The 26602-nt window shown below is 44.3% G+C and overlaps 1 protein-coding gene across 2 annotated transcripts in view; it reads left to right on the top strand.

Annotated features, from left to right (window-relative positions):
* The window catches only part of CSTF3 (cleavage stimulation factor subunit 3), a 549241-nt gene that overhangs the window by 149053 nt on the left and 373586 nt on the right, over window positions 1-26602 (top strand). The window contains exon 4 of one of the 2 annotated variants that reach the window (XM_085648242.1): window positions 3221-3265. The exons of the other annotated variant lie outside the window; for it this stretch is intronic. Coding sequence (XP_085504368.1) covers window positions 3221-3265 — 45 coding nt within the window. The remainder of the gene's footprint in view (window positions 1-3220; window positions 3266-26602) is intronic. 2 annotated transcript variants of the gene reach the window in all.

Raw genomic sequence — 26602 nt, forward strand, 5'->3', positions numbered from 1 at the left:
TCTTCTCTTTTTAGCAGCTGCAGGGCAGGTCCTTGTTCTTCTTGCTCTTCTTGTAGTTTTCTATCTGGAATCTGAGGAAGGAAGGTTCAGGGTGCCCCTAAATACTAGATTTAGGGGTGTTACAGGTCGGTGAAGGCCAGGGACCAATGGGTCCTTGCCCTGGGGTGGGTACACCCCCTATCCTGCCTCTCTCCTGTGGGAGGGGGGCAGTAGCCTAATCCTGATAGGGTAGGGCCTCCCATCTTCAAGATGGCGAGAGCCCGGAGATGTGCTTCACCCCGCCTCCCCCACCTGAGGGGTGGGGTGGGCAGGCTGGCACATCCCCTGTCCTTGTATGGGGTTTCTGGCCAAGCTTCCCGCCAGAGTGGGGGGTTGCAGTGGCCTGGGGAAACTCCAAATGGCGGCATGCCTTTGAAGCTTCCCTTTGCTCGTCCTGGGGGAGGAGATTTCTCACCTCACCCAGGATGTGCATTGTTGCAGGCCCGGGAGAGCAGGAGCTCTCCCACCCAGGGGTCCAGCAACGTGTCTGCTGTGTGGCAGCCTGGGCAGCCTCAGAGCAGACGTGGATTGTAAGTTAGCTGTAAGGGGGCATCTCTAAGATGCCCTCTGGGGTGCTTAGTACATTAAATCCCATACTGGCATCAGTGTGGGTTCAATGTGCTGAGAAGTTTGATACCAAACTTCCCAGGCTTTAGTGTTGCCATTATGGTGCTGTGGAGCTCGTGTTTGACGAGCTCTCAGCACCATGTACTCTTAAATGACAGCACTGCACTTACAGCGCCCATTAATGGACCCGGGTACTGTAGGGGCACAGGGCTCCTGCTCCTGTGCCCACACCATAGGCGTAATGCACCCAGCTAGAGGTGTGGCTGACATATGCCTTGGCAGTGTAGGTGATGGGCATGGTACACAGTGATGTGTGCCATGTCGACTCTTTGTTTTGTCCTGCACCCAGACACTCAGCCTGCAAGGGCAGTGTGTGTGTGTAAGGGTACAGGGCCTCTGAGGGTGGCACAATGAGTGCTGCAGCCCTTAGAGGCCTTCCCTGGCCACAAGGCCCTGGGTACCTAGGGTACCATTTACTAGGGGCTGACATGTGGCTAGGGTTTGCCAATTTGGAGTTTGTGTGGTTTAAGGAAGGAACATAGGCCCTGGGCACCTGATTGGCAGGAACCCAGGGTACACTCAGTCAAAGTACATTCAGCAATTTAGCAAAAAAGTGGGGGCATACCATGCAAGAAAGATGGCACTTTCTCACACTGTGGTGCTTTCCCAGGAACCTCCAGCAGTAGGGAGCGTAGACACAGAGAAACAAGCCGTCAGAACGTAACAAAACCGGTATTAGGGTTGTAGTTCCCGGAAGTACAGTAACTATTTCAGACAGTGAGAGAAATACATTTAAAACATACATGCTACGTGAGTTTTTATTTGGAGGATGCGCATGCATTTTTAGGGACGAAAATTACAATTTTGCTGCAGCTTACTTTAAAGGATTAACGCGATGCCTTGCCGCGAAAACTTTATGATGGACCAACTTTCCTTCAATTATTTACAATGTTCGTTTCAGACAGCAATTCATTGTTCCTGGAGCAATGCTTTGGAAGGGGGTAACAGTGGGCGGGAGTAATAGGGGTTGGGAGGCTACTCCTATGAAAGCAGCTAATAGCGAGTAAAAACATGAGGAATAAATGTCAGGAAAGCTTTGTTTTCATCTCCAAGTAACTATCAGCTCGGTGGGTGAGGAAAAAATGAAAAGCTAACAAAATTTAAAAACATGATATTGATCGGGGGAAGGCCAGTGTCACAGTAAATTAAAACAATTGCTACCCAGGCATTGTTCAACAACGCTGGCAATTTCACAAAACACTACGCTGCGTGAGCTACCAAACCACCCTCAAGGCATTCAGCAAAGCTGTTGTTTCTCTTTTTTCAGAAGATATTAGCACTCTGAAATAGACATCTAAAAGCAATATACAGCAAAACACATGAGAGTAACCAATACCAAACTTCCTTCAAACTATTTCAGCTGAACTCGTTTGTGTGCAATCTTGAAATGATGGTTCTGCTTAACTTTCAAAGTGATTAATCAAAGTCACACAAAAACAACCATCAATTAATGTGTGTTTCGAATTTCCTCTGCAAACGCACGCCAGAAAAGATGACCTTTTGCTAGCGATAAATGAGACCGCATTTTTAAGCAGAGTTTAGGTTTCCATTTAGGAACAATTATTCTTCAATTGTTGTCTTTCACAATTGAAGTACCTTCTGATCACGCTACTGAATTACACACAGCAGACTCATCTTTTCCTCTCACGCGACTCTCTGGGCCATCGCTAGTATCAGTGAAAGAAACATTTCCCACTCCACAAAGACAGAGCAAGAGTGAGTCTCCATTAATCGACTGTGCTCTTCCTACGCAATATGTGTACCTCAGATGCAATCTATCAGCCGCACTTACACTGAGCACCAGTTCAGCATCGTAATAACATACAAAAGTGTAAGGTGTAATCCGCAAAATGCACGGAACAGACGCCATATTAATGTTCCAGCCTTAAAGCACATTTCTTACCGTGCTGCTGCCCCAGATTGGGTTGTCGTCCTACCAAGTGTAAAAGCAGGAAGTGGGATAAGGGAGGGGGTGGCAAATGGTGTGCACTTTCGCCCGCTTTGATGTTCTCAGTGGCCGCGCGGCTCACTGAGAACATCAAAGCGGCCGCGAAATGATCACGCAGGCTGCCAAATGGTGCGCGCGCCTGGCGCACATGCACTGTAGTTGGCGGCCTGAAAGCACTGGTTTGCACTTCCAAATCCCCATTTTACAAAAGCTCTCGCGAGAGCAGCGCTAAAGCGATGGCTCAGGCGAGACCTAAAAACGAATTTGAGCTCACCCCATTTCTCTGAACTTTTAGAGACTAACCACCAAGGCGGGGGTACAGTTTCATAAAAATAAAATACATGTGTGAGTCAAAGGATGAGTTGACTGTTATCATTTCTCATCTGCTACAAATGCTTCTCAGGACTTCCAAAAGCCGTAGTGGTTCACAAGAGAGATTAGATTACAGAGGTTGGGGTCTCTTTGAGCTAGGAGGGCTCAAATGTCACTTGTGCAAGTTGCAAATTCTAATATTCTAATGATAGTTTATGTAAATCTTATGATGTAATTGGTGTACTATTCATCTTTTTCTCCTGATTTTATTCTCTATTCTGTCTCTGCTGTTAGTCTTTCTTCCTCACCTGCACCATGGGTTCTTCTGGAAGTAGCGAGGTAAGGGGGGGCACTGTAAAATTATACAGCGCATGTACTAAAACACGCCAGTGAGTTCTGCATGTTATTATTGGGAACATTCATGTACACCACTGTTTGCCGTTAGTATGACTTTGCAGCATAGCTCGGTTGCAGCTACATCTGTCCTCCCAAATAAATTTGCCATTTAAACTGGAATAAAAAGGCTCTATTTGCACATAGTGTGGATTTGCAGTAATGCATTCGAATCATAGCCTATTTGTTTAGCAAATACCCACAAGCCCTGTGCACCCATTGCTCCATACTTTCGCTGTTTTAGTACTTTCTATAATTTAGGGCTGTAAATCAGCATTTAAGTTTGCATTTAATTTATTTTTATTGATCTAAAAGTCATTATATTTTAAATCTTGTTACCTTTGTTCATATGCGTTGCAAACCCGCTGTTCAATTAGCTATTTTTTCAGTTGCATATTGAGGCACAGTACTGTCATGGTATTCACTTTGCCTGTAATATATATGAGTGTACAAAGTGGCACGTAAGTCTGTTTCCAGAAGTTGTATTCTATAACACAAAGTGTGCTGTTTTGGCAATTGGAAGTGTCTGTAATTGGGTCACTGGAAGCAAAAAATGGTCTGCATTCATGGTTGTTTGTGTCACCTATGCCTTTCAGAGTTGCATTTGTTTCCTATTGGCTGATTAGCTTGGATTCCTCTCCTTTAGTCCCCATGAGTTTTTAAAAAAAATTGTTTAACTGAATAGTAACTTTTTTTTAAAACTCCGAACATTGTGTTTGAGGCATGTGTGCTGTAGATCACATGCTTTTCATAGCCTGTCATCTAGTGTTGGGTCCAGATATTTGCACTTTGTTTTTGTTAGAAGAAGTCTTTTCCAGTCACAAGGTAGGTGACTCCTTTCGGTGAAAGTGGGCATGGGCATCGACTCCATTGTTAGATTGTTTTTTCCCGCCATCAGGTTCACATGTGAATTCCTGCGCTCCGGTTTGGCACCGTTTCTCGGTTTCCCTTCAACGAGCAATCCACTACCTTCGACTGTATTGTTTCTTGATCGCGTTTCCCATTATCCGCGTATCGTTTTGACTCAAAGGCCTTCAATTGGAAGATTCGTGGAGGGCCGTTAGGCCTACCAGCGGCAAGCTCGCTAGCAGTCGATGGAACGGACTCTATTCAAGCTATGTCCCGGGTGTCGTGCTAAGTTTCCGCACACCGACTTGCACAAAGTGTGCAACCTTTGCCTATCCCTGGAACACGATGAAAAGGACTGCAACACGTGCCGATAGTTTCAATCGAAGAAAACTCTCCGTGACAGTCGGGCTCGGCGTCATGAAATGCAACATCAGAGCGACTCTGCACCAAACATCTTCGGAGAAGATTCCGACAGAGAAGAACTCCACGCTCAAGGAGCCGAAGAAGAATCAGAGCATATCTCTGTGTCCGAGGCCTACTCTGACATGGAAGAAGAGGAGCAAGTTACACCGGGTCAGCGTACCATCTGTACAGAAACCCCCTTGCCTCAGCAACACAAAAAAGAAAAAGGCTCCAGTCCCTCCCCTGACTTCTGGCCAAGGTCGGCACCGGGAAAAAGTTTCAGACGCCCTGCCCTCTGGTCCGGTGCCGAAACACAAAGAAAAGCCTTCTGGCTCTGGATTGAGTCAACCCCATGCCGGTGCCGAGCCAAAACCTTTGGCGCTGAAACAAAAGCATGTCCTGGTAACTATTCCATTGTTAGCGAAGAGTAAATCTTCGGAGCCGAAAGGTTTGGAACCAAAACTTTCCACGCCAAAAACGGCATCCAAAGATAAAAAGACTCCACCAAAAGAGCCTTGGTCCGACGTTCCACCGTCGGATCTGAAACAAGGAACTGGTAAAACATCCAGACACTGGACAGATTCATGCTAAATTACCAGAGAAGAGGAAAATGTGCCTACAGGAAGATTACCACATTCCTCTAAAGAGAATATTTTTTGATACTAACCCTTCTCCACCTTACATTCCACCTCCTTCGCCCACAGATCCAAATTTACTTCATCACACCCATGTATTCACCACCACCACTACTATCACCTGACCCACTATGATGAAGGGGATGAGGATAGGCCACAGGACATTGACCCATGGGAAGACTATGGCACTGATCCAAACACTGATAGTGATCTGGATCCTTCCAAACCCTCACCACCCGATGACAACATAGGATACATTGAGCTGCTTAACGGGGCTGCTCGTTACCATAGAGAGCCTCTGGAAGAGGATTTCTTATTCGAAACCCTAAGTTCCTCTCATACACTGCCAATGCTTAAAGGGATGCTTAACCCCTTCGCTACTAGGCGAAGGGGAATCCCCCTCTGTGATTTTTTGGGGGAAAATGGGAAAGTGCTGCAAATGAAAGCGTCTGTTTTTTTCCCCCTGCAAATGGTATCAACACAGGGTTTGTGGGGCTGAAATCACAATTTTCCCGGCTTTCAGGGACCTCCAGATTTTTGTCAGAAAACCATCACTTTTTACACAGTTTTGGCATTTTACTGGGACATAGCCTATGTATGCTATTTTTTGTGCCTTCAATCTTCTTCCAGTTAATGGTAGATATGAGTATGAAAGCAATAATGGATCCTGGAAAGCTATACATTTTAGAAAAGTAGACAAAATTCTGAATTCAGCAAGGGGTCATTTGTGTAGATCCTTCAAGGTTTCTTTATAGAAACTAACAGTTGCAAATAGTAAAAATTGAAAATGAGTTGAAAGAAACAGCCATTTGTGTCAACGTTTTCACCTGTATCTTTTTCTAATTATGACAGATATTTGAAAGCAATATACCGTTACATCCGCTGGACATTTCTGGTTGTGGGGATATATAGGACTGTAGGTACACAAAAAACCCAACGAACCCAGAGCCAATAACTGAGCAGCGTCTTGCAATGTTTTTTTGTTATGTACCGGGTATATAGCAATTAATTTGGGAAAATACATATAGTGAAAAATCGGGATGAAAGACACCCATGTATTTCTGAAATTGGAACAAAATATAGAGTTTAGAAACAGTAGCTATTTGCACATTTCCAAAATTGTGAGTACCCATACTAGCATGAGAATTATAGAACATTTTTCAAAGTGACTTCTTCATTACACATTGTCTTTCATTTGGAAAGCAGAAATGCATCGAAAGTCAATAGGTAATAACAGTTGCTCTACAATTCTGTGTTACCCTAAGTCTCCTGATAAAAATGATACCTCACTTGTGTGGGTAGGCCTTGTGCCCGCTACAGGAAACTGCCCAAAACGCGACGTGGACACACCACATTTTCACAGTGAAAACCGACCCTTTTTTTGCAAAGTGCCTAGCTGTAGATTTTGAACCCTATCCGGCACCTAGGGAAACCTAGCAAACCCATACATTTTTTAAAACTAGACACCCAGGGGAATCCAGGATGGGGTGACTTGTCTGGCTCTCACCAGGTTCTGTTACCCAGAATCCCTTGCACACCGCAAACTTTTTCAAAAACACACATTTACCTCTCATTTCGGTGGTGGAAAATTCTGGAATCTGCATGGATCCACACAATTCCACCGACCCCGTATTCCTCAGTATTCCGAGAAAAAGGGTAGCTCACTTGCGTGGGTAGGCATAGTGCCCGTGACAGGAAACTGCCCTAAGATTATTGAGGAGAAATCAAAATTATCTATCACAAAACAACCTGGTTTTGCAAGGGGAGTCATCTGGGTTTTTGGCCCCGGGCTCGGCGGCCATCTTGGCTTGCGTGGACCCCCCCCCAATGTTTTCCTACCCAGAATCCCCTGCAAAACCTCAAATTTAGCTGAATACATTGAATTTTTCTCAAATTTCTATGTGGGAAAGTTCTGGAATCTCCATGGATCCACACATTTTCTACCACCCAGGGTTCCCCCAGGTCTCTCAATAAAAATGGTACCTCACTCAAGTGAGTGGGTCAAGTATCCGCATCAGGCAAGGTCCCAAAACGTATTGAGGAGACATCAAACTTAACTTTCACAAAACAGCCTGGTTTTGCAAGGGGGGGGGGGGGGGGTTACCTGGGCTTTTGGCCCTGGGCTCGGCGGCCACCTTGGCAAACTGCCAAACCCACACATTTGTGAAAACAAGACACCCGGGGGAGTCCAGCGAGGTATGGCTTGCTCGGATCCCCCAACGTTTTACTACCCAGAATCCCCTGCAAACCTCAAAATTAGCTGAAAAGACCACATTTTCCACGTACTTTGTGTGGAATCACCGTGCCGGCACAAATGTCTGGTAATTTTTGGAGGGTGGGGTATTGGCATTGAATTAAACCCCTGGTGCCTAGAGGGCTTTCAGCCCCCCCCCCCCCCCCCCCCCCCCCGGGGAGTGGGGGGGTACTTCAGGGGCTAGACTGGCATATTTTTTTGGGTGGGCATTGGCATGCCTATTCTGGGCATCCCCGCCCCAAACTATTGCCCCATCTGCCTCCCGGGGGGGGGGGGGGGTGGGTGGGTGCAGAAAGACTGTAAAAAATGTTTTTGGGGTGGGGCGCCCATTCTTGGCAGCCCCCACCCCTATCTGTATGTGTATATGTGTGTGTGTGTGTGTATATATATATATTCACTGAAAAAACCATAGGTTTCACACACGTTATAGTTAGGAAATAGCATTTAAAAAACCTTGCTAATTCACTGAAAAAACCATAGGTTTCACACATGTTATAGTTAGCTGGACATTTTACTGATAAAAAACCAATGAAATTCCCCCGTTATAGTTACTGTAGGCAACTATAACTCACGCGACCGCAATCCTCTGCTGATGCTAATACTGTATTTAGACACTTATTTGCCCATATCTTCTTCCATTAAATTTTAGCTATACATATATTACAAATATTTTTTTTTCATAAAGACACATATGTCATCAGCAGAGGATTACGGTCGCGTGAGTTATAGTTGCCTACAGTAACTATAACGGGGGAATTTCATTGGTTTTTTATCAGTAAAATGTCCAGCTAACTATAACATGTGTGAAACCTATGGTTTTTTCAGTGAATTAGCAAGGTTTTTTAAATGCTATTTCCTAACTATAACGTGTGTGAAACCTATGGTTTTTTCAGTGAATTTGTACGGTTTTTTAAATGCTAAGTTACTTTACGCCATTTGTGGCGTGCGCGCCCACTTAACGCAGTTCGTTCCGTGCACGGTTTTTATCAACTTTAATAAGCCCTGTACATTTGGTGGCCTTCGGCCACCAAAAGCACAGGGGGTGAGGTCAATGTGGATAGTGTTTTTTTTATTTCGATTTTATAATTTCATGTTGCCAAAATTACGTTTTTTTTCTCTATTAATAAGCCCTGCACATTTGGTGGCCTGCGGCCACCAAAAGCACAGGGGGTGGGGTAAGTGTGGATAGTGTTTTTTTTATTTTTATTTTTTTACCGTAAGCGTACGGTAAGCTTACGGTAAGCGTACGGTAAGCGTACGGTAAACGTACCCCGCGAAATTGCCGAAAAAAAAATAAAACCGTTTTTGCTCTTGGGGGATGTTTGGGGACTCCCTCAACATGACTATGTGGGAGGGAGTTGTCAAAACAGCCCCGTAACATGTTTTTGGCCATCATGTTTGATAAACAACACTCAGTGCGAGAGACAAAATGGCGGACGCCGCTTCCTGGTTTCGGCCGATTCGAATGTTTACTAAGATCTAAGAGCCAATCAGAATCGCGCTCGCGCACGCCACCGTAAGCTTACGGTAAGCGTACCGTAAGCGTACCGTAAGCGTACCGTAAGCGGGCTCAGATATATATATTGATTTAAAGGCTATTTTCTCAGAATCTACTGAACAGATTTACACCAAACCTACAAAAGGCACTTCCTTGACCTAGGGACTACCTCTCTGCCAAATTTCTAGTAATTCTGTTCAGCCGTTCGGGCTGTAGCTCGTTCTAAAGGTCCTATGGAAAAATGCATGGGAAAAACGCGTTTTGGGACCCCCCTTTTATCTCAGCCCCCGCTTGACGAATCCCCCCGAGACTTTCAGGGTAGGAGCGGAGCGTAGCGCCCCACCTATTTTGAGAAATTCGCGAGGATTCGTCGACCGGCGCCAAAGTTATTCAAAATAGAATGTTGAGGTTTTCCTATGGAAACGTGGTCCTAACTATAACTACCTACTGGCGACCGCCAGTAGGTAATATATATATATATATATAACAAGCATTGGCATAGCACAATTCACCTCAAGACTTGTCTTAGATCAAGCCTAAAACAAAAGTAGGAGGCATTAGAGTTTGTCCACGAGATGAAACAAAACCTCTGCATTAAGTGTTTGCCAATGTGACTCTTACTTCACTTTATAAGTGTGTGTGTGAGAGTGTGTGAGAAAGTGCGAGTAAAAAAGTGTGAGTGTGAGAGTGTGAGTGAAAAAGTATGTGTGCGAGAGTGTGTGAGTGAAAAAGTGCGCGTGAGAGTGCGCGTGCGAGAAAGTGCGTGCGAGAGAGACAGTGTGCGTGTGTGTGAGAGAGACTGTGTGAGGTAGATTGCGTGTGTGTGTGCCCCAATATCATGTTTCAATATAGGACACTGGTAATGCAGCCATTGGTACAATAATATACATTCTAGATTAACCAGGAAGAAAAGAACATTTTAGGTCTACAATGGATATAAAGTGAAAGCATGCAGGCTTCAATGGCAGAAGATACCTTCAGTTCCTAGGAAACCTCAGAAGGCTGCTTTCCACTGGAAGTAAACCTGTCCCAGTGCAAAGAATCGCGCTCCAAGCCTATCCCTTACAGCATTGAGTAACAGGGTGCCGTGAAGGAAACGTTCAAGGCTGGTGTCCATACGTAACTGGAGGGGCATGCTTTACAAATGCACATTTCTCTTGAGGTTCTGTCTGCTAAAACGTTTTCTAATCTTTATTTAATGTAATATTGGCTAGAGGAGAGAAGCCGGGGTATAGTTCTCTAGGTTTATAGTCTGGAAACTTACCTACACTCAGCAGTCTTTTCCGCCTGACTCCAGAATGAAGCTGTCGCTCTGTCCTTACACAATGGCAACCCTGGCTTGCTATCTCCATCTGTTGCCCATGTGTACAGCTGTTGAAATCCACAGAAGTAGTCAGTACTACACCATGCACTGCCCTGTGTGTGCTGGAGCAGACCGCTCTTATCACAGCAGGACACCCTGCACAGTACAAGCAGGGCACGCAGGGAAACTCTGGAGTTGGGATCAGCATATAGCAGAAAACATTTATAGGGCTTTTCTGTAACCACCTCTTATGTTATTAACCCAGGTGGTTTGGGAAGTGTATGGGACTTGATTTCAGTAAAGGCGAGCAAGCCTTACTGTTTTTTGGAGGTAGGACTACAGCATACTAACTCTTCATACATATAAAGAAGTACCTGGTGGAATTCAAACCTTACAAATGCTGTGCTCTCCTAAGATTAGGATACCAAAGTCATGAATGCAGGACTCTTGAGTGGAAACAGACACACGCAGAGAAATATCTCATATAGCAAGTAATCCAGTAAAACAACAAATTACAATGAAATAAATGGCAAACATAATATACATATTTACGGGCTTACATCAAAAGAAAGAGGTTCTGAGATGTGGCATCAAGAGCCAGTACGTTAAGAGCCACTGAGTGGCAGAATCACTTTTGACGCAAGTTGGACAGTAGCAGTGTCTACAAACCGCACGCCAGCCTACATTTCACCTTTGAAACATGGCAGACGAAGAGCTGCTCATCAGTGTCTGAGACGTTCACCACCGCTCACCCTCTTCCCCCTTCCGAGTCAGACGTCCAATCTTGGAACGTCATTAATGGAATACTATAGAGGCCTTAGACCTATAAGGGCATTTAAGTGCACAAAGTCAACTTACTTCAATTCTACTTACACGTTTTAAAAATAAACATACAATCAAACTAGCAGCAACAAGAAAAAAAACAGTTGACTGATAATGCCATGCGATGCACCGTTCACGCAATGGTTGAAGCCATAATAGGTTGTTAGCCCAACATCAGCATATGTCAAGGAGCTTTAATTTACATCCTCCCTACAGCCGGTACCATCACATGACAATTCAAAACATCTGAAGGTTGGGTGACGGTTGACTTGCAAAAAGGCAAAAATCTTGGGCAGATAACAATTAAGTGGAAAAAAACCACAGAAAAAAACAGGAATGCATAGTTAAATAACAGCATTTTGGTCAATGGAAGACAATGTAGGGGTTATGGTAACTTATGGAATGGGTAAGGCTACATTTACTGTATGGGAACTAATAGGGCTATTCTTGAGGCTCACAGTAATGGTTAGGATTTGATATATGGTGAGGAAAAGTATTCGGTATAGGTTAGGAGTAAGAGAAATAGTTAAGTTTCAAGGTTAGTGAAACTTTACGTAAATAGGGCGAGCTACCGTTAAGATTAAGCCTGGGCAAAATTTTAACTTTTGCTTCTCATGCAAATTACCAGTGATTACATAATTACGGCACAATGAGAATTGGTTCAGGTAAGAATTATATTGTGGGAGCACAGCAACAACACAAATGAACAGAACATGAGCAGCTGCTGTTGAACTTTTTTTGTTGGCACGAAACGCATCCATGTATTTTGCGCTAAAAATTTCGCGAAATGCCAGACCACTAAGGCTGTTATACAAATTTCACCAAGGCCTAGATAAGATGAGTGATAGGTCTAGAGCCAGGTTAAGAGTAATGTAAAAGGAAAACAAGCGCGCGTCTCGTGCTGAAAGTTAAAACAAAAAAAAAAAAAAAAGTGCAGGCTGCAGCGGGAGAGAGGGCGGAGGGGTGAACCCGCGAGTGGTGCGCGCGCACTGGGGAGAGCTGTCTGCTCTTTTTCAAAGCACATACTCGTATGTGCTTTGAAAAAGAGCTGCACGACGGCTAAAGGCTGCATAGGCGAGACCTAAAAAATTCCCTGGGACCTAGTGGGCTTTCTGCTATTGCCCCAACCTGCCTCCTGGAGGGAGGGGGGGGGGGGTAGAAAGTCTTATGCCTTCTTTGGGAGGGTATGGTGGGGACATTGGCATGCCCATTCTGGGCATCCCCCACCCCTGGCCTATAAAAAAAAATCCCTGGCGTCTAGGTTACTTTCTGCCCTGTCTGTAATGACAACAGCGCACCATGTGCGCGATCCTCATTGCAATGAAAACCCTAACCATGCTTTGGGAGGTTGGGGAAGCTGTTCCCCACCTCCCCAAAAAAAAAACCAAAGATTGGAAAATCCCTCTGCTGTTTACAGCTGAGGGATTTTTGAGGGATTTTTTTAAAGTGTGCTCATGATGGAATGGTTCCGTCACAAGCACACTTAAACTTGTGCTCATGACGGATCCATTCCGTCATGAGCATGGAAGGATCATTACACCCAGGGTGGAGAAAAAATATAAACCAGCACCTACTGACCCCACTTACATTAATGATCAGCTGGCTTTAGACTTGTAGTTTCTAATGCTCGCAATAGAGCTAACTCAGAGACTACAAGTGAGGCCCCTCCTCCTGATAAGGAGTCCAAATTAATTGATGCCTCAGGCAAAATGGTAGCGTCACAAGCGGCCAATCATTGGCGCATCTCTAATGCGCAAGCTTTATTAGCTCGCTATGACTGGGCTCATGATGAGCTAGAGAAACTGATGTATTTCTGCCTGACGAGCATAAATCAAACCTTATTCAGGAGGGTAAATTAATCACAAACTCCTCCATGAAGTGCTCCTTAGACACAGCAGGATGCACAGGCAGGCATGCTTAGTTGAGAATTTCAGGATTCAAACTTGAGGTGCAAGCCTCTATTCTCAACCAACCATTTGACAAAGAACACCTCTTCGGCCCAACAGTGGACACTTCGCTCGAAAAAACGAAGAAAGACACTGAGGTCGCCAAGTCCATGGGGGCTTTGCAATTGCCTTCAAATAGCAGATCCTTTCATCTCTCCTTTTACATCGCGTCCCATGCAGGAATGCTTAGCATGTCTGTGGAATCACGCCCAGAGTCTGTTATCAGATCTAGTGTTGGTGGACGGCTGCACCACTCTCTACAGTGGTGAAATACACAAAACCTTTCAAAAAGGCAGCCCTTCATCAACCCGGTTCCACAGATTGTGCTGACAGCAGACACATTGCTCACTGGTAAGGGGGGGGGGGGTCATCTCCAAACACACACAATTCAGGGCATGTGGAGCTTGCAACAAAAGCAGCTTCACATAAATGATCTAGAGCTGCTAGCTATTTTTCTAGCGCTCAAAGCATTTCAAGTTAGTCTAGTAGGCAAAGCCGCCTGATTCGTACAGACAACATGACCGCAATGTACTACATACAGAAACGGGGGGACACTCTCCAGCTGTCACAGCTAGTACAGACCATCTGGAGATGGGCCATACGTCATAAAATGTATCTCCTCGCAGAACATCTGCCAGGAGTAAACAGATTGCAGATCTGCCCAGTTGTCAAATACAACAGATCCAGGAATGGGAACTCCACCCTCAAGTTCTCCCTCCATTCATTCAAATGTGGAGCTTCCCAGACATAGATCTGTTTGTTACAAACCTAAACACAAAATGCCCAAGCTTCACTTCCAGGTATCCACACCCATTGTCCAGAGGCAATGCACTATGGATGAATTGGTCAGGGATATTTGCCTACGCTTTACCGCCTCTCCCACTCTTTCCGTTAGTGGTTCGGAAACTCAGACAGGCATCCCTGATGCTAATCCTAGTTGCTCCCACATGGGCCCTTCAACCCTGTTGGAGCTTTCACTAGTTCCTCACCAAAAACGACATATTACAACCAATCTCCTCATGCAGAGCCTTGGAGAGACATTCAGATCCCAGTCATCTCAACCTTGCAATCTGGCACCTGAAGTCTTATAGTTTGGTTACCTCCATCTCCCGCCAGACTGCATGAATATCATCAGCGAGGCTAGACTTCCTACCACAAGAGCTTGCTCTGCAGCAAAGTGGAAGCTGTTTGTCATATACTGTAATACCAATCTGATCAACCCGCTTGATGCTTCAGTTCAAAACATTATATGCTATTTATTACATCTGTAGCATTCAAATTTAGCGTACACATCCATACGCTTACATCTTGCTGCAATAACAGCATACCTTCAGAATAGACAACATCTGTCTCTCTTCAGAGTGCCTGTTATTAAAGTATTTATGGAGGGACTTGAGTCATTCCCCCAAGACTCCCACCTGCTCCAGTGTGGAATCTCAACATTGTCCTCACCAGACTGATGGGTCCACCCTTTGAGCCATTGCACAGATGTGAACTGCAATTTCTCTTGGAGGGTAACTTTCCTCATAGCTATCACATCACTAAGGATAGTAGGTGAACCATTTTTACAAGTACACCAAAACAAAGTGGTTGTTCGGACCAACCCTAAATTTCTACCCAAGGTAATTTCTGCCTTTCATATCAACCAATCTGTTGAGTTGCCTGTGTTCTTTCCTCAACCATATTCTGTGGCAGAACGTGCTTTACACACTTTAGATTTGAATAGAGCATTACTCTACTACATAAAGCACAAAAGCTTTCCGTAAGACAAAACAATTATTTGTGGCGTTTGCTCCACCACATAAAGGCAATCCCATATCAAAATCAGGTATGGCACGGTGGATAGTCCAATGCATTCAAACATGCTATGCAAAAGCAAAATGAACATTGACAATTCTCCCTAGAGCGCACTACACACAAACTAGGGGCTTCTATGGCATTCTTAGGAAATATACACATAGATGACATCTGCAAAGCTGCAACATGCTCTACACCTCACACATTCACAAAACACTATTGTGTAGATGTTAGCAAGACAGCAAGCTAGTGTGGGCCAAGCAGTTTTATGTACACTATTTCAATTGACTGCAACAGCTACAGGTTAGCCACCACTTTGGGAGATCACTGCTATATAGTCTATGCAAAGCATGTGATCTACAGCTCACATGCCTCGAACGGAAAATGCTACTTACCCAGTATTTATCTGTTCTTGGCATGTAGAGCTGTAGATTCAAATGCGCCCACCCACCTCCCTAGGTACCTATATCTGTTGCAGTGACATCTTACTTAGATACATATATACGGACATCTCTTTCTACTACTCTCACTAACTCCATTATCACACTCTGCGGGAAAACATGGAGTCGATAATCCATGCGCACTATCACCGAAAGGAGGAGTCTCCTACCTCGTGACTGGAAAAGACTTCTTCGAACAAAAACAAAGTGTAAACATCCAAACCCAACACTAGATGGCAGGCTATGCAAAGCATGTGAATCTACAGCTCTACATGCCAAGAACAGATGCATACTGGGTAAGTAGCATTTTCCTTTTGGTTCATCTTTGCCTGTTACGATACCTTAAATGCAGTTCATGCTTGTCATGATGTGTCCAATTTATCGGACGTAAAGCAGAGGTGTATTTCTTGAATCATCTTTATGGGTATTTTAAATCAAGGTACAACCAGCAGTTGGGAACAAAGGAGGGTACTTCACACAGGCATCTCCTATTCTCATTTGACTTTAGCATATGACAAATATTCACCAGTACATCAATTAACACTGTCTTCCAGCTAAACCATTGTAAGACAAAAACTCTTCAAAGATAACAATTTGAAATGTAGTGACATTTCAAATGAAGTAAAGTTGGAATTCCATAATTAACAGAACTGGGAGAAAGTGCAAAGAATACCTCTTGGTGCTGAAGCAGAACAGCAGTCAGCGTTTAGTGGCAGGGCAACAATATGACTACACTGTGGAAGTGGAGTGTTGGGTTGAGGGTGTGAGCTCAATTACAGGTAACGTTATTTTGTCCACCGGTGTGTTTTGTTTCTCTTTTTTGGGAAGTGATAGCTGCAGGTTAGAATGTTCAGTTGTAATGCAGTAAAAAAGGCATGCAAGGTCTAAAAAAGTAAGACTGTGGGACTATGGTGGCAGGTTGTCTTAGTCTTTCAGGGTGAATAATATTTGGGGTGTGTGAAGTTCACATAATCTGCTTTCCCATAATGCAAAATGTCGGTGAAATAACATGAAATGCAAATCAGTAATTTCACTCTACTTTTTGCAAGAAATGCACCCTCGTGTTTTTTTTGGCACAAGTACGCATATAAACAAAGTGCAGCGGACAGCAGCTGTTTGTGTTGTATTATACTACAACAAAAAATAGAGGCAACACCTCACAGACCGTTGCACATATCACAATTGAGTCAATGAGTTCAAAATTAAGGCTTCAAACATCTCTAGGAAGATATTCTAGAATTCAATTCTTTTTTGTGATAATTTAGTAATTTGGGCTTGGATGGCCGACCCAGGGAGGTGGGCAACTTTTTTTTGTCAATAAGTGAATAAACTGGCAGTGCGGATGAGCAGTCCTCAGCAGTTTATTTTGTGTTGTGTTGTATTATACGCATGGTTTCATGGTAAGTTATTACCGCAAATTGTGCTTTTCATGTTAAATCTTTACTGCCATTGACATGTAATTACACAAATTGGCATAATGGTATGCGAATTTCATCTAACCAGCATAACCCAAAAGCTTTTTCTTAAACCTCTACGTTCCGTTCTATGCAATACTTTATTCTTTGCATCTCCCCACTTTAAAGTGGTTTAGCACCAGTCATTTAGAATGAAGTCCCACTGGCCTCCCATTTAATTTTAATTTTAGCAATCAATAGGGCAAGGTCCAGAAAGCAGGCAGCTATTTTGTTTCATTTGGAGTGCTTAATTGTCTCAAGGAGCAGACCTTCCAGCACCCAAGGTTTACTTTGCTGACAATATCTGCTAGTTTGTCAGTGATCACGTCTTAGTAACTGGTTAGGGATAGGCAGTCCCACAGCATTTATCTGAGTCGGACTCGTGGTGCTGTACAAGGGGAAGACGAAGCTTCAGCTTCTGAAAATATTCTGTTTAACTTTTTTCGAGATTAGATCTGCTCCTAGAAAAATCTTAAATAGAACTTGCCATTGCGGGTCCCTGTGTGTCTATACTAAGGCACTATCCCACTCTTTCTCATACACTGCTTTACCTATTTCATCTTCCCATTGCTCACAAAGTTCCTGTAAAGTTATTTGTGTGATGGTGCAGGGCCCTGTACAGCCAGATAATGTGCTGCCTCCCACTGCCCATTATGAATAAAGTTTGTAGAAGTGTTTTCATGTGTAGTTCTTCATTAATACTGTTCCAGTTTACCCGGCGAGCAATGGTCAAAACTCTAGGTTGAGAGCTGACTTCTGAGAGCATCACATTTTAGGACCTGTCCATCTTGAAATAGGTTTCCTGCCATTGTGAGGTTAGTGTCAGTCCAGTGTCTCAGTTCGCCAGCTGTACGTTATCCTTGATGCTTTGGCAAGCCCTTCAGGGGTATGGTTGGAGTGTAAGGTGTAACATGTCTGGCAATAATTGAGTTCCTTGAGAAGCAGCTGCGCATAGTCTGGGCAGCCTGCGTCTAGGCTAAGTGCCTGGTAACCAGATAATCTCCTCCAGCATTAGCCCTGAGAACAAACTGTATGTCTGTTTGAGTGGAGCTGCTTAGTAATAATGCTCGAAGTTTGGTGCTCCCAGTCTTTCATGCTCAACTTCGAGGTGCTTTAGTGAGCGCTACCCTACAGAGCCTATTGTTCTTATGAGCTCATCCAGTTTTGTATATAGGTCGCAAAATAATTTTCTTGGGAGCAATATGGGGAGATTGGTAAAGTAAATCAAGAGACGGGGCAACATCACCATCTTCAGAGCAGTGCACACACTACATAAGAGCAGGAAGGACTTCCAAAACGTTGTTTGCACTTTTGAGGCATATACTACTTTGGTGAGATTCCAATCTGAAAGAAACACATAGTGATAGATTCCTTACCTTAGAATTACCACCAGGCGTCAGACTGGATCCGGAAAGCTTTTGTCGGCAGTACCCCTGTGCGTCGGAAGGTGGCGTCATGTGGTTCCTGGTCCGTCGTGGTCGCCAAAATGACGTCCCTGCAGCTACTTAGATGCTGCCCTCGCGCGCTGACGTCAGTTCTTCCTTTCTCCCGCGCCAGCAAGCTCCGAGACCGGTACCCCTAGTCACTTTTTGACTGAGTTTTTTTAGGTCTTTTTGTCTTCTTTTCGAGTCGATTGACTCCTGGTGCCGTAGGTATGCCCAGTTTCACGTCCTGCGGGGATTGTCATCAGATGATGTCGGTGACGGACCCGCACCGCGTATGTCTGTACTGCCAGAGGTGTGACCACGACCCCAAGTCGTGCCCCGACTGCCGGGCCATGGCGCAGAAGACTTTGCGGGAGCAGTCCCGAAAGTTGCTTGAAGTCAGGCAGTCTGTGTGGGAGGTCGAGGGACCGGTCGCGGAGCCATCACCATCGTTCTTCGGGATCGAAGTCTTCGCACACGGGGTCAGGTAAGGCGAAGCATCACAAGAAGTGGAAGAAGTGCCAGCGCTCACCGCCTTCCCCTCGCCTGTCGTGGCTGAGGGTGCGGGTGGTACCTCACCCACGGCTCTGGCGGAGCCTAGGGTGTCCCCGTTGGCCTACCTGCCCTTCCCGGGTCCGTCGGCGACTCCGGCCCAGCTGCAGGAATTTTGGCAGCCATGTCCCGCCTCTTTGGGCCGTCCGGCCCCCGCTGGCACACCTTCGGGCTCCGCGGGCCCAACTGGGGACTTCAGCTGCAGTAGGTTCTATTGCCTCCAGGTTCTGACACTCTGCAGAAAACTGGGTAGTAAATTTGAATTGTTTTTGTCTCTTCATTCCAGCCTGGCCTCTTCTCTCAGACAGTGAGTAGGGCGCAACTGACAGCAGGTCACATAGGAACGTTAGAATGGTCAGACAATGATTTGTGGGCTGTCACCTAGGACAAAGGTTTGTGGAGGTAAGCTGCTAGGTCTGCTTCCTGGCTCCTGTAGTCCCACAAGAGAACTGCTAGAGACCACAGCACAAGCAGCCTGACCAGTTGAGGAGAGTTTTCCTCAACGGCAAAGTGATCATCCAGAACGAAGCTTGAGGCCTCACTATTGGTACAGGGCCCTTGATGTCTGTGGGTATATGGTAGTTGCAAATGTGATGTCTTTTCCTACTATCAACATAACCCTCAGTCTTAGCTGGCTCTCTTTCCCCTCAATATGTATAGGCTGGCTCAGGCCTCCATAAAGCAGCAGGTTGTCTAGAATTGGCTGCCTCATTAGTAGCTAACTATGACTTTTCGAAAGAACACTTATCTCTCTTAAAAATTTTCACTAGTTACCGGTTAGTAAATGTGTAAGCTCTTTTTACCTGACTTTATTTGTGACACTCTTTCAACGTTTTGTAAATAATAGAAAATGTATGGCTCTCAAAGGATTTAGTATGTGTTGTTACTCAAGTTTAGAATTCGATATATGGCCCTCGTCTAGGCATCCAAAATTCAATCAGAATTACTCAGGTTATTTTTTATAATTAATCTGATTAAATATTGTGATCAACTCTCAAAGTAAAACTAGGTTTATATTTTACAAAGAGCAATTCCAAAACCACCTACTGAATATCTGAATGTACAGGATGTGATTCTAGAATAGCCTGAGCAGCAAAACTATTGTCACTGGTGAATACCTAGTTTCTTTAGCCTAGATTCATTCACCTACATTTTTATGGGGTGTTTGTTAATAAAGTAGGGTAAAGAAGGCTGTGCCAGTTGCCCTCAGTTTTTTGTACTAATCCGTGGCTATCGGTGAACACACACACACTCACTCACTTACTCACACTCAATCTCACACTCAATCTCACACTCACTCTCACACTCTCTAATTACATTTATTTCAGAGCCAGTTTTCCAGTGTGAGAGGGGACTATAACTATTCTACCAGTACTTAAATAGATACGTTTCAACTCTTGATTTGAAGTCTATTTCTGCCCCTCGTAAGAAAGCTAGTTATTAATCTGCTCTTGTTAGGTCTTGCCTAGCGACGCAGCGCATGCGCTGCTCGCCTTGGCGAGACCTATAGTCTGTTTTGCCAGCGAAGGGAGACAGGAGATGGCATGCGCCCGGACAGGCGATGTGCATGAACACGAACATCTCCTGTACCCGCTCACGGCATTTGAGCCATGCGTGTTCACTCTCACGGCGGCAACTTGTTATCGGGAGAAATGGCATGTAGGAAACTTTGAGAAATAAATTAAACTTTCTCTGAACAGACCGTAACAATAGGCTTCCGTTTCAACACGTTTCCGTGTAACGAGACGTCACACCTTGGTCCCTTTAATGTTTGCACAAATGTGCCTGCCTGTGCTCGCGGAGCCAGCATCTCGCGCCAGTTAATCGACCTCCCTGAAAGAAGTTCAGCTGCTACACCTGGTAAACTACGATTTTCTGATGCAGCAGCTACCGCCGCAACAGTCGTTTTTATGTAGGAGTGTGGCGCGTTTCAGCGTGCGAGTTACAGCAACTTGTTTCCAGGCGCACAACCATTATTATTTTTTCATTAAAATAAAACCCTTGCCATTTTGCTGAATCGCATTAAGCCGCTGCCTGTTACTAAACGCTTTTCGTTATTCGTTCTGGAAACTTTATTGGTTATTTTTAATTCGGATTAACGACTGGCACTGGTTAGTAACTTCTGATCCATTTGAGCTAGACACTTTTGTTGTAGTTAATATCTGCAGATGATGCCTTATGGGGCAAATGCGTAATCCATATTTATGCGGAAAACACAGCAGAATCGAGCTGGCTCTATAGGTGCTTTCTAGTAACCTGCCCTGACTGTCCAGCACATAACTTTATGATCCTTGTGGCTTACGGTTCCGGCTTGTCCAAACTGTCCAAGAAATTGGTTTAATCTTTCTCTCTCCCTCGTTATCTCCCCCCTACCAGGATTAGTGCCCGTCATACAACCCCGCCTAGTGCAGCATGCCGCGGATTCGGACACCCCTCCATAAGGTCGGAATCTTAGCTCCCGAAAGAAGTCTGGTGTTGTGTTCATGCACGGGGTGGAGTCACGTGTTGTTGGCCCACTCCCAGCCTCTCGCCGAGGAATGGACACACAGCTCTCTAATAACGGATGCTGGGAGTCTTGGACAGCAAAAACTACAGCTGGGTATTTCCACACATAGTGAAACGTCCCGGAAGTTAACATCAGTTATTTATTAAACTAAAAAGCCTTGGTTACATTTAATCAATATGCGGCAGTTTCGGTAAGGTACTGTGACACTTTTGTTTAGTGTGCTTGTCGATAAAAGTATTCCCCCATGGGCATAGTGCAGTAGTTTGGTTGGTATCACTTAATTATTTCAACACACCTGGGCGTGCCTGTCCTCTAGTATATTTTTTCCAAGACAGCTCCACACTGCCCTTGATTTAATCCCATGGCAACACCTTTCTTTAAGTGCTTGGGCTGGAGGGCTTTCTGTGTGTGTGTGTGTGTGTGTGTGGGGGGTACGAGGGAGGACATTATTGCCCTGCGTGTGCTTAGTATTTTCTCTGTTCTGTTCTATTGCAGGGCGCCTTGTGCTGCGTGGACACGCTCATGGCACGCTCGCCACACACCTGGCTTTAGGGTTGGGGCAGTGCTGCCAGACTCCCCGGCTCCTCTGAGTTGCACATCCTTCACTTGACACAGGATGATTAGTTACACACTTCCTTGTCCCCACATCCGCCCATCTGACTATTCATTAATTTGTCCCTTAGTGTACTACTCTCCGACCAACTCTCTCTGCAACCAGCTGTCTGCTTCCCTCCTTTGTTCTCTTTCTCTCTAGCATCTGCCGCTTTGTCAACAAATCTGTACCCTCTTATATCATCTGCTCTGTCCATCCATCCATACATTCATCCATCAATCTATCTTGTTCAGTAGCATCATTCATACATATGCTCCTCGTAGACCATCTATCCATTCATTGTGTTCAGTAGCATCATTCATACATACTCTTCATACACCATCCATCCATCCAGTTCAGTAGCATCATTCATACATACACTCTTCATACACCATCCATCGTCCAGTAGCATCATTCATACATACTCTCTTCATAGACCATCCACCCATCCATTATTCAGTAGCATCATTCATACATACACTCTTCATAGCCCGTCAGTCTGTCCATCCATCGAGTCCATCCATTCGTCCGTCCATCCATCCTGTTAAATAGCATCACATAGACAGGACTGATGTTGAGTGGCCACAGGGACATGGCTATAGGCTGAGGAAAGACTTTGTGTGGTTGATGAATGGGTAGAAATACATTCTTTATTTGGCCACGGTGCAGGTTCACAAACAAGCATTTGCAATGCAATAGGTCTCGCATTTACATGAGTTTAAGCTATTGGCATTGTAAATGACAATGTGTTTTATTTATGCTTCAAAAAGGTAAACATAAATAGAAGGCATTGTCATTTACAATGCCAATAGCTCAAACTTGCGTAAATGAGAGACCTGTTGCATTGCAAATGCTTCTTTTTAAAACATGTATTTATGTAGAACTTTCAACCTCTTTCTGAACTGCACTTTACATTTAGTCAGGTCTTACTCTGGTATTTGCCTCTGGTGATACAAGTGTCAATCAGTGGACCAGTATTTTTCAATGCTAGATCCAGGATATTTTCCTTTAACAAATGGTTCAAAGCCCATTGCTGCAAAGTGAACCCATCAACACCGAAATGTACTTTAAGAGATATGATGGGCAGGCACATAGGCTACTTCTTTTAATCCTTGCAAACATTATTTCTGAATTTGAACTTATGTTTTTAAAAATTGTAAAGTTTTTTTTGACCATCTTTTTATTAATTGGTATTGGAATAAATTCATGTCTCCTAATTCTTCTGCTTGGCAGTGGAAAGTAAGTTGATCCTCATTGTAGGGTCTGTTGCCTGAGGTGTTTTCTTATGCATTCAGATGCAATTGTTAGAACAGAGAGTAAAAGCCTGAATTGGTTATAAAAGGAATAGAAATGTTAGGGATATGTGCGATCTGTTTGTGTGAGCTGATTTTAGTCTATTTCCTGGCTTGCATATTTCTAAATGTATGGTAAAGTGAAATCTCCAGCCAATAACTTTTATAAGTTTTGTTGGTTGGTAGGGAACCGCATACAAATGCACCCTGTAATCCATATAAATCTCTCTTGAAATGTTCCGATTATTTCCAATAGTATTAAATGTACTTCCGATCTTCCCAAAATTCTTGAATGATACGCCTAGAGGGGAGTATATTATGTGTTTGGCTAATGTTCTTAGTGTACAGTCGCCACATTACCATTTATGTCAAGCTAGTAAACGTCCATCCAAACTACATCGCTATGATGGATTCCCACTGTGATTGACAATATTAGTACACATCATTGGCATGCCTGAAAGGCTATACAACAGACCAGATTTAGTATCCCATTCTCCTCATTGAAAAATACCATAATTTCACACATTGAGGCAGAACATGATATAAATTCCATTTCCCCTTCCCCCCAAAGGTAACCATATCTCAGATGTGGCAACAGTGGAAGGGGGACACTGCTTTCTGATAACAGCCGTAAAAAGACTGTACTGGCACCTCCACATCCGCAGCTCAGACATTCGGTCTTCAGACTGTGCCACTGTCACCAGTACTTCTGATCACAACTTCCCAAACCCTTGTCTCTATTATTGATGTCGACGTCCGCACCTCCATTAATGCTGGAGCAGAATGGTCAAAGTCAACTAAAAATGAAGTAGTCATTGCAGACACATTAACACCTTCTGCCAGTTCATAAATCTAGTGTCTCTGCAATCTCTGCCCAAGATATTGGACTGATATAGCAGACAATACAACTGAGTTGTGGCCCTACTTACAGCCCAGCTCAGTGTGAAGTATTAGGATGATGCTGGTCAGATTGACCTGGTTGATGATGGTAAAGAACAAATGGGTGACAGACCACAACTCTAGCCCAGATAGGTATCTGCATTGTAGCTGGTGTTAAAATGTTTGCTATGAGTTCCATCATTAATTGCTTCAGGTTTTAATAGACATCGGCAGGGATGTGCATAAGATAACTTTATGCAAGATTTCCCAACCAACCAGATCCTGTACAGATTTCACTGGCCCCCATCACTGCCTCAACATTTGCCACCGATACTTACTGGTCACCCTTCATTCCAAGTAAAGGCGAACACCACTAAAATGGAGGACAAAGGTTAAGTCGCCAACAAGTGGGGAAGGTTGATGGGGCGACTGTATTGCCTCTGCTACAGTCATTTACTCCACTTCAAATCAGCTTTCCAACTAGTAAAATTGGCAACTTTCCACCTACTAACTTTGGCAGACCTCCCACCCCCACCCCACCAGTGGAGGTTGTCACATGCTTTGTGTTACAGGTCTCCGCTAAAGAACCAAACTTACAAACTGCTTTCTCTCCAATTGTTCTGACCCTTCTAGTAAGACACTAATGGTTATACTCCTTGTTCACATATAGCAGGAGTGAGTACAAAGACAGGACTATTGCAGGGTTGTTACTGTTTTGGGTAAAATGTATAGGTCACATGAGGATAGTCCTGGTCCTACTTGTCTGATGGGGCACCCGAAGGTCAATTTAGTGGCTTATCCTAAGTTTCCATGTACTGAACCCCAGCTAGAGAAGACAGAAGCGTGTATAATTATGAAAAGTGTATTTCTGCCACTGTGGCCACGTCCTTCAGAGCGGCAAGCACTTTGGTTGTCCTTGATAGCTACGTCTGTCCAATGTGGGCTGCTAGTCTGCAAGTGGGTAAGAGAGCATCATTTGTCGCTATTGACCAAGCAATTGATGTTGCTTCTGCCGGTTTCGGATGAGTAGCAGGAGCAGTTGTCCTCAGTCAACAAGACAGGCTCTTGTGCACCAGCTTTAGGCCAGAGTTTCAAAACCGAACCCTTGATATACCCTTCAACAGCGAGATCCTCTTTCCACATTGAGTGGATCATGCCCTACAACAGATCAAAAGACACACAAATAATGGACGAATGCAGGAACAAATGAAACATTCACCCCCAGTCGAGATCTGGGTTAAATCCTTTTTTTTTTTTTTACTCACCATGCCACCCCAGTTTAGACCAAGCCATATGCAAATCAGTCTTGACCCTGCTCTTCTTGGGAACAGTCCAACCCAAACTGCCAAACCAGGTCCTTCCTGATATGTTTCTTATTCCGTCCATTATTTGTGTGTCTTTAGCTTTCTCTCCTAACTGCACCGGGTTTGCTCAGATGTGGGGTTCAAGCTAGCCCAGCTGATGAGGGGTGACACCCTGTAACTGGTCCCAGGATTAATGTTTCTGGTCCAGGGAGGAACTTCGCTTTGAAGCTCGGGCTGGACTGTTTCCCATGAGGAGCAGGGTAAAGACTGATTTGCATATGACTGGGTTTAAACTGGGGTGGCATGGTGAGCAATTGACTGATGGATTTAATCCAAATCTTTTGCCTGGGGATGAATGTTTCATTTGTATCGCATTCTGTCTATCATTTGTGACTTTTGCTGCAACAGATCAAGGCAAGCTCATGCTGATGAGGTTTTCGATGGTATACCAATCAAAACCACTTCTACAGTCATACTACCACCATCCTTTCCACCCATGGCACAGTCCAGAGGCCACTAAGATCCTTGTATTCCACACAATTGCCATGGGGAAAGGGAGTGGTCTCTAGACGTTGTTTATGATATTGACTATGTTGGCATTGCATTTTATAAGGGTCTACCTACTTACAAGAATAACAGTTAATTACATTATACTTCAGGGGTCCCATAGATCCTGCCTTGTTAAACTTCCAGTCAGCACCTTCACCATACCCAGAGATCCTTTCCTTGCTATGTGGGGCACTCCAGTCTGACCTCAAATCTTTCTAAAGCAAAGTATGTTTCAGATGTTTTTTTTTATGTATGAAAGAAATCTGGAAGCTTTCTAACTTTATATCTGTGCCAGGTAACCAAATGTCTCAAAGTTTAAGGCGAGTTTTTGACTTCCTCTTTAAAAAAAAAATAATAATCTTTTTGTTGAGAACAGTGAAGCGACATTCATGTTTGCATCAAATGGGATAGATTCTGGTTTAGCGTAAACATACATACATACATTGCTCGGTTGTACAGTGTGATACTTAGTAGTCTTGAACCACATTATTTACTGTGTACTTGGAACGGAGAGAGAGGAACCAATTGGTGGGGTACAGATATCACAATATTCATTCCATTTGCTCCATATCTGTAACCATTTTTTGGGGCAGCCTCTGTCAACATGTACAGTTTTCTCCCTTGTCATGCACCAGTCCATGTTATCCTTCCACGCCTCCACTGTAGGAGACGTACTTTCACCCCACATTTTAGTGATGTTTCTTTTATCTACCATGAAACCTAGTGTAGCCCACATTTTGTCTTTGCTATGTAGATCAGTAGATTCCCAAACATTTAGTAGACAT

Source organism: Triturus cristatus, chromosome 3_2, assembly GCF_964204655.1.
Source record: "Triturus cristatus chromosome 3_2, aTriCri1.1, whole genome shotgun sequence".
NCBI lineage: Eukaryota > Metazoa > Chordata > Amphibia > Caudata > Salamandridae > Triturus > Triturus cristatus.